Genomic DNA, 9,481 nt, shown 5'->3' with positions numbered 1-9,481 from the left:
GTTTATACAATCCTATTAGAATAGGAATAAGTTTATACAATCCTATTAGAACAGGAATAGGAATAGAAATAGAAATAGGAATACTAAATAGTATCCTACTTGGTAAAGGATTGTATTCTAGGGTCTATAAATAGGGTCTCAATGTAATAATGTAAACAACAATAATTGAATAATATTCTTTTCCAATATTTCTCACAACATAACACCAACTTACCATGGTATGCCCCCCTCAATTTATGCACCCTAAACCACACACCAAAAGTAAGAACAGTTGCACATCTCACAGAGCGAGCAGCGAAAGAATGGCATGATGCAGAAGGATGCAACATCCACTCTAGTTGAATTCTTAATCAAGCAAAACATACATCTTCAAATCTGATTTCTCTTCTGGGAATATAAATATCAGTTTCATGTAATGCCAAGAAACAGCTCTTCACCAATAACAAAAATGGCAATCACAGTCACAAAAAAAAATGGCAATCAATGCATATGACGAAAGCAACATGTTTTCACTTCTCATCAAAAAACAAAAACATGTACTGAGGTCCTGAGCCATCTCAAAATGAAGAAAAAGATCATAACTCACTCCCCACATGGACATCAGCAATTGGCTAATCTAAGTCCTTTGGTTGGCACATGAAAAAACATATTCTTCACTAGAATTGCCAATGCAAATCGGTATCATATTAGTATCACCAACTGTTTGGGATAGGAAGAACAGAAAAATCAACTGAGATTTAGAATGAAGAGTTCCACGAGTAATTGTTCACTGGGAAAAAACAGTAGCCCTCAGTTGTACTACTGAAGAAGATAACATTTGGCTAGAAAGGACTTCCACTGAAGAGAGGTACTGAAGAGAAGTAATTGAAGTTACCTATGCTTGTGCTGGAGATAAATCTCCATCCATAACAGATGTTCATTGTATTATACATTTGTCATCTGCCATGAAGAGATCTATTGGACTGGAGCCAAACTTACGGACTTCACACCAATAAATTTTATTGGCCGTAGTTCACTACATTATAGCAAAACTCATTTATTTATTTTTATCAAGTAAGAGGTTTCGTTGATGATAAAAAGATCAACTTGGCGTATACAAGTAATATACCAAGAAGAGGAGAAACCTACAAAATATGGTTCTCCCCAAAAGGCACCCAATTCCATACAAACAGGAATTGCACGGGTGCTCCAAAAGAAAATAAGCGACCGGAGACTACTCCTCAATTGAGGAAAGCTTATCTTCACTCCTTCAAAAGCTCTCTTATTCCTCTCTTTCCAAATGACCCACGTCAAAGCAAGAGGTGTAACATCCCAAGCCTGGTGCCTTCTTCCCCTAGCTCCACTCTTCCAGTTGAGCATCAACTCCTTAATCGTTCTTGGCACAACCCAAGAAACTCCAAACCATCTAAAGATATCTAATAAAGTATTTAAAACCCCTAAAAATATATATAATCGTGGTGGCTTGCACGCACATCAACTAATTTCACAGGATATCTCACCTCCCACCAGCAACAACTCTGTTGCTACAATTGTACAAGTAACTCTGTCCACAAAAGCTAAGGATAGATGAAAGAAAATCACCTAGTGAGGAAATTTTTTCTGATTTTTTTTTTTTGGAAAACGAGTCATCCTGATTTTCAATCCACTTTATTGATCGTTAGCCCACACCGTTCGGTGCTAAATTTCATGGGAAGGTATGAAGATTGGGGATTATGTTATAAGGTGAGTAGGTAGCCGAGTGTGGTCTCCCATTAGGTGGGAGAGGTAAGGGGCTTTCCTTGTATCCTCTTCTTCTTATTAGTAGTACTATTTAGTAATCATGTAATTTCTTATTCTTCTATGTGTTTCCACCATCTATTGCTTCATTTCATTTTGTATTTTAATATTTTGTTGTCATTTTTTATTTTATTATTTTTTGAAACTGGTAACTTATTTTGTTGTCATTTTTTTCTTGCAATCCTTCTATGACTAACTTCCCTTCTAAGTTGAGGGTCCATTGGAAACATCCTATCTACCCCACAAAAGTAGGGATAAGGTTTGTACACATCTTACTTTTCTCAGATCCCACTTGTTGGATTACACTGCATACATTGTTGTTGTTGTAAATAAAAGATAAATGAACTCAAACTCAATGATCTACATTTTCTTATGTACGACATGGATTTATCCTTTTTACTTATTCAACAAAAGTGTGGAAGGAGGAAAGAGCAGAGTAGTGAGATTACTTGGTTTTGATGACAAGGGAGCAATGAAAAAAGAACAAAAAAGAACCCTTCGGGGTGGCCCTGTTGGAGGTCTCAAGTTCGAAACCCCTTGCCAGCGAATGCAAGGGGTTTGCCTTCTGGGTCGAGCTCGTCGCACAGGGCTTGCCTAGTGCGGGTTACCTCTCCTATGTGGTTTGCGAGCTGTTGCATAGGAGCGGGGTTTTTAACCTGTGCGCACCCAAAGGGTAGCGGCTGCGGGTTTCCCTTGTCATCAAAAAAAAAAAGGATGAAAAAGCACGAAAGCCATTCGAACCGGAGAACTAATTCAAGGATAAATTGAGCAAGTATTTCCTTTTGAATACTTTATTTGAGGAATAGGGATGGAAACAAACAAAAAAGTCATCCTTAAACATCAAGTTGGAGACAAAAGATATGTTTGAGCATGCTACACAACTCAAATTATACACAATTCTCCATCAAACTTGACCATCAAGACATCACGGTAGTCTCTACATCAACAATAACATACCTAGTGTAATCCCACAAGTAGGGGACTGTGGAGGGTGACATGTACGCAGACCTAGCCTCTACATCATGGTAGTTTCTATTCCACCAAATATACAAGTGAAACTAAAAAGTTCTTTTAAAGCTTTCTACACCATTCTCAGTACATGCAATGATGCTTAATATGTCATAGTTGACACTTGACATTAAATCCAACATTCGATTGTAACTTGTCACTTTCAAGGTGTTTGACATTCATCTCAATGTCCCTAAATTTTAATCCCATCCTACAGTATGCCAAGACATAAAGCAAAAGCTTATCTTCATGTCAGGACATTTACATAAGCCACACCACTTCATCTAAAGCCCAACTTAAGGTATCAGGAAAAAACTAATGCATATGCACCAATTTAGAATTGTCAACTGATCACTTTAAGGCTATTCTCTATTGTTCCCATATGAATCCTACCAACATAATTGATCCTATAATCAAGGTTGGACTGTCTCTAAATTTTTGTACATACATACATATAGACTATGCTCAAAATTGCACCGACTACTAATATGATGAATTAGCATCTACATTCACACACTTATTTCGGTACTAGCAGTTACTTTTGTTTGATGTAGTAAAAAAAGTGGCACTAGGGCAAAGGCAATAGTCGGAAGCAATTCAATTAAATATCAAGAAAGGAATTATGGTGGCGAATAAAAATCAATAGATTGTGAAAAGAGTTCTATGAAACAAATCAAGAATGGAACTTACAAGGCTCACAAATCAAAACCTTTTTTATCCTAAAACTCATACACAAACCCCGTCAACAACTTCATGTTATACATATGTTCTTATATATCCATCTTCCTCACTTCAGTAGGAATCTTATACCCAAAACAACTAACTATTAAGTACCATGAATTGTCAAACAACCTTTTTAGGTTATTCCCTGTTCTTTACATGTTCATATTCCTTATTTGAATTGCAATCTTGAGCATCATAATTCCTAGCATCATGGGATGGCCCATCAAATTCATTTCAACACATAGAATTCAGGAAGTTATTCACATCCCTTTGTTTTCTACCCTAATTTCATTGATTTCTCACTAACAAGATTCGAAGTCTAAAACTTACATATCTCATACGAGAGGGAAAGGCCCAAGGGCATGGAGAGTGGTCCCCTTAGCAAACATGTGGGTTATTTTGGAAAGAGAGAAATAGGAGGGATTTTGAAGGACTGGAGCAAGCTTTTAAAAATTTGCGAAGTAGTTTTTTGTCTCTAGTTTCCTTTGGGTGTACTTCGAGGTCCCTATGTGTTTAGAGGATTGGACCTCTTTTGCTGAGAACCATATTATGGTGTAGATACTCTTTTTGGTATATGGCTTGGCTTGTAGGCGAGGTTACCACAATTGTTAATAACATTCAAAAAAATTACATATTGCCCTACTTAACCATAAATCTAAGGTTGGGTTATATTTACTTGCACACTTATTCTTGGCACTTGCAACTTTATATTTGTGGTTAACACGGTCACAAAAAATGGGTATATTCTTTTTTTGGTCGAAAGTAACATTTTAATTCAACCAAGTGTGTAATTACAAAACTGTAGTTCTTTAAACTCCAGAACTAATCCTCAAAGCTTACCTCTTCCTATACTAGGCTAGATTACAAAATTATATGGGTAGGATAACTACTCATTGGGCCCAATATGTCTGCATCTCAAACAGGACGCTCTCTATGAGCTGTAATCTTCCACCGTATGATGGGAATTTCGTTGTCCAATTCGTGATTCTCGCTATCATCTTTTCTATAATAGGCATGCACTGCTGAATAACTAGCTTCTTGGAAGAGAGGGGTACCCCCAAATATTGATAAGGCATTTCCCCTTTTGAGAATAGCATATCACTGATGATTTGATCCTTGAAGCTCCGAGAATCTCCTGCCAGATATATTGAACTTTTTCTAGATTTTCTTGTAGTCCAGATACTTGAGAGAAGTGTTGAAAAGCTTGTATCATTAGCTGTATAGATTTTTTATCGGCTCAGCAACACATTAAAAGATCATCAGCAAAATAGATATACACTATTTGAAGTCTCTCACACCTGGGATAATAGATGAAGTTTGGGTTGTGTCTAAGTTGCTTCAAGGATCTGTTCAAGTACACCATGGCTAGGACAAAGAGGTAGGGCAACACTGGGCCACCCGCCCGTTTGGATTGGCTTAAAAAAAAGTAGCTTTTAAGTCAAAAATAAAAAAGTCAAACTTAAATGACTAAGTCAAAAATAAAAAGTAGGGGGAGGCCTACTTTTGGTTTTTAACTTATTTTAAGTTATTTTTAACCTTGCCAAACACTTCCTAATTTATTTTAAGTCATTTTTGACTTATTTTAAGTTATTTTTTATATTTACCAAACACTTTCAAAAGTAAAAAACTGACTTAAAAGTAGGTTTGACCAACTTTTAAACCAATTCAAACACCCTCTTAGTCCCTTTTTACTTGGAACTTAGGAGCCATCCCACCATTGATAATCAATGCATACTGGACAATAGTTAAACATTCCATTATCTATTTCACAAATTTACCAGGGAAGCCAAATTCAATCAACACCATTCTCAGAAATCCCGAGTCCATAGAGTCATAAGCTTTCCTTATATCCACTTTTACTATACATCTTGGAGAGACTCCCTTTCTAGAGTAACCTTTGACTAGTTCATGAGCTATAATCACATTGTCAAGTATATTCCTCCCCTCAATAAATGTAGATCGTGAGGACCCTACCAGATAATCTACCACTATTTTGAGTCTGGAGGTAAGGACCCTAGCTATCAATTTATAGACAGTCGTACAACATGCTATGGGTCAGAACTCTTTAACATAAGTGGGGTTTGGTACTTTGGGAACGAGAGTCACTGTGGTACAATTCATAGCAGACAACAATTTTCCATTTTCAAAGGATTGCTTATAGCACCTCCTCACCTATTGTCCCCAGGATGTTTTAAAGAATTCAGCTAGAAACCCATCAATGCCTGGGGCTTTGTCCAAGGGTAGCTTTTTAAGAGCTAATAATACCTCCTCCCTGGTGATCTCCTTCATTAGTTTCATTTGTTGATCTTGTGTAAGGCATGGTCCATCTCCAGCAATGTTGATATCGAGACTGGCCATTTCAGCTGCTTGTATTCCCAACAGGTTCTTGAAGAACAGTAGGAACTCTTGTTGTATCTGTGTCGGTTCAGTTAGTAGGTCCCAAGCTTCAGTGCTAATTCTGGCCACCTTGTTTCTAGTTTGTCTTGCCTTCATGAACGCATAAAAAACTGTGTTTGAATCTCCATTGGATATCCAAGGATCTCTAGATCTCTGTCATAAAACCCTTTACCTGAATAATTGACCATTCTTAAAGTTTACTAACAATGTTCTCTCCTTGCTAATTAGCTCAAGGTTTAATAGATCATTCTGTAATTGTGCCTAAGCTATTGCAAGTTGGTCGTGCAATGTTTCAACCTTCCTGTCCAGCTGAGTCATTTCCCTGTTCTTGTCTGGCTTGTTGTTCAATTAACTTCAATTTACTCAAGACACTATACATGGTGTGACCATTTATGGATTGGTTCCAGCTATTTTGCACTATCTCCTTGAAGTCCTTTTTATGCAATAGCTCATTATATAATCTGAATGGCCTTGGTAATATTTGTAGAGTGACCTCAGAGTAGATCACAATCGGAAATGGGTATATTCATCTATTCATCTTCTTTACCTAAATAGGGTTCTTATATATCAAAAACAACTAATGTGAATACACCATTTAGAATTGTCAAACAACATTTTAAGGGCATAACCATTCTAATATATTCATCTTCCTCACTTGAATCACAATCTTAAGCAACTTAATTCCATCTTCATGGAGTGGCGCTCCGAATCCATTTTTCAACACACATAATTCAGGAATCCAATCACATCCATTTGCTCACCTAGTTTGTTCACATCTAGATAACAAATTCGAAGTGGTCTATAGCTTAATGCCTTAACCATATATCTAAGGTTGGATTCTGTTCATCGCAAACTTTTTCTTGGTGCTTTCAGCTTTATATTTGTGATATATGTGGTCACAAAAAACAAGGGAGAAAAAGGAAGGAATAGTCACTTGAAGCAATTCTATAAAATCAATCAAGAATAGAACTGCATGGCTGATCAAATCAAAAGCCCTTTTTTTTCTAAAGCTAATCCACAAACTTCAGAAGCATCTTCAGGTTATACCATGTTCTTGTTTATTCACCCTCCTTACTGAAAAGGAATCTTATACATCAAAAACTACTAATGTGTATACACCAATTAGAATTGTCAAACAACCTTTTAAGGGTAAATACCCAATTCTCACACATTCATTCTCTCTTTTTTTTTTTTTTAATAATGTTGGTTGTTCACATCACCTGTTACCCTCCTACCAACATATGTATTGGATAACTCTATCCTTGGGCAGAAGAAAAAAAAACACCTAGAATTTTTTTTCGTGTGCTAGGATTTAACCTGATCTCCAAGGTTTTCAGCCACTTCATCAACCGCCAGGCCCTGGCTGCTACTCGAATTGAATCCGAATTTCAAGCAGTTGCCCCAATCTTCACTGAACTGGAACACCCCTTTGCAGTCATCTCCCAACACAGATTTCACGAATTTGTTCAATTTGATAAAAGCTGTTCGCTTTACACCTTTTCAAGTATTCATGTTCCATCATATTCCAAGAACGACATTTGAAGTGATCTGTAGTTAACTTACTACCTTAATCTACCCTAAAATTATCAGGGTTTTGTTCATTCGCAAACTGAAATCAATTTTCTAGGAAATAAAATCAAACAATATGATTTAACCAAAATGACATACTATCAAATAAAAAGCTTTTTTTTTTCGATAGTAACAACACAAACCTGGTCAACACCACCATCATCATCTTCGTCGTCAAGCAGATCGAAGGGATTACGGAAAGTACCGGAAGAAGGAGGAGGAGATTCAGATTCATCTTCGCTATTGATTAGTTGTTGAGTCTCAGGTGGTTCTTGTTCCTTCAAGATTTTCTTCATCAAACGAACCGACATTTTTTCAAGATTTATCAAGTTTCCCCAAATTCAATCTTTGTTTCTCCTTTCTTCTTCTTCTGTGTTTTAGCTGCCGAACAATTCCACCCTCAATCTAATCCAAGGTTTAAATACAGATACTAATGCCAATTTTTTTTTTATTTTTTTTTTTATATTTTATAAAAGAATTGATGCAAGTCGGCTAGTTTTTTTTTTCTACTTAATTTTTTTTTTTTTTTGGTTGTTATTGTTTTTCAAATTCTTGAAAATTCTAAAATTCAAGTGAAGTTAAATTTCGAATTTTGTTGCCAAACTTGTTTTGTGTAATTGACTCCGAAAATAGGTGAAAAATATTGTCAAATGCTTCCTTGGACGGACATTCGATATATGATTCAATATTTCTAAAGTAGACATTATACACTGAATTTTTAAAGTTCATCTGAAACATAAATAAACTTTAATAGGATATATTTTGATATGAATATTTAATAATTACGTATTAAAAAAAGATATTGTAACAAAATATGTCCATAAGGGAAAAGGCATAGAATTCATCCTAAATTTGTCCCCAAAAATCAAATAAATTAAATACTCAAATTATTATGGCAATTTATTACATACATAATCTTGTTTAAGGTAATATTAATATTATCTTGGAAGTTGACATGGCAAATAAAGTGTCTTCACTTACTTTTAAGTGTGTAAGAAGAAGAAAAACAATACTCCCTCCGTCTCATTTTATGTGGCACTATTTCCTTTTTGGTCAGTTCAAAAAAGAATATCACATTTCCTTATATGGTAAGTATTTAAAGGTACAATTCCTCTTTTACCCTTGTTGGTCCCACTTAATCTTAAAGATAGTACTCCAATACATTTATGAGGAGAGAGAAAAGTGAGTCTACTTTTTAATATGACTATTTTTGAAGGGGCAATTTGGTAAACATTTCAAAGTCTTCATTTATTTCTTAAACTCCGTGCCCGGTCAAATGTAGCCACATAAAATGAGACGGAGGGAGTAATAAAATTATAAACCTGACACTATTTTATTGATCATTATATAATTAAGTATTTTTAGTATAAAATAATTTTTAATATATTAATTATGCTAATTCTCTTTCTTATTTTTTAATAAGTTATGGGCTCCACTTTTTTTTTAAACTTCTTTTATTATTCTTCTTTTTGTGTTCTTTTTCATCAATTCATTATCATCATCGATTATTTTCAGCAAATTCATCTGAGAATCTACTTGAAGAAAATCATTCGAAAAATCATGAGGTATATGATGACTTTGATTGAAAATATTATGATATATATGCATAAAAATTATGATTATTTTCTTAAAACTTATCGAAAATTCATTGAGAAAAATGATTACTTCTCTTTGTTTTCTCTATTTTGTCGTAGAAACATCCCATCACAATATCATTTCAGTCTCAAGTCATCAATAATATATTTGATTATTCATTACACACAAAGTATATCAATTAAATTATTGAGTGGCATCCATAATTATCAAAAAAAAGTTTGAAGATCTACAACCAACACTAATGATATAATCATCGTCTATCAACACTCCACAACCAACATCTTTATAATTCATGATTATCTTACTATTCCTTGTTCTTCTCTTCAGATTTCTCTTTTCTCCTTCAATTTGATTTATTAATGATGGCACAAAGAAACAAGTGATTTAAAAGAGAGAGATATGTTACGGTAGA

The 9,481-nt window shown here is 34.9% G+C and overlaps 1 protein-coding gene across 1 annotated transcript in view; it reads right to left on the bottom strand.

The window, feature by feature from the left end:
* The window catches only part of LOC102591529 (transcription factor 25), a 15,331-nt gene extending 7,436 nt beyond the window's left edge, over positions 1–7,895 (bottom strand). Inside the window, exon 1 of the mRNA XM_006364200.2 lies at positions 7,617–7,895. Within this exon, the coding sequence (XP_006364262.1) occupies positions 7,617–7,784 (168 nt within the window). The 5' untranslated portion in view covers positions 7,785–7,895. The remainder of the gene's footprint in view (positions 1–7,616) is intronic.
* Between the last annotated feature and the right edge of the window lie 1,586 nt (positions 7,896–9,481).

Source organism: Solanum tuberosum, unplaced genomic scaffold, assembly GCF_000226075.1.
Source record: "Solanum tuberosum cultivar DM 1-3 516 R44 unplaced genomic scaffold, SolTub_3.0 scf00483, whole genome shotgun sequence".
Lineage (NCBI taxonomy): Eukaryota > Viridiplantae > Streptophyta > Magnoliopsida > Solanales > Solanaceae > Solanum > Solanum tuberosum.
The sequence above is the reverse complement of the archived record's forward strand: the minus strand, read 5'-3'. Positions and strand labels throughout refer to the sequence as shown.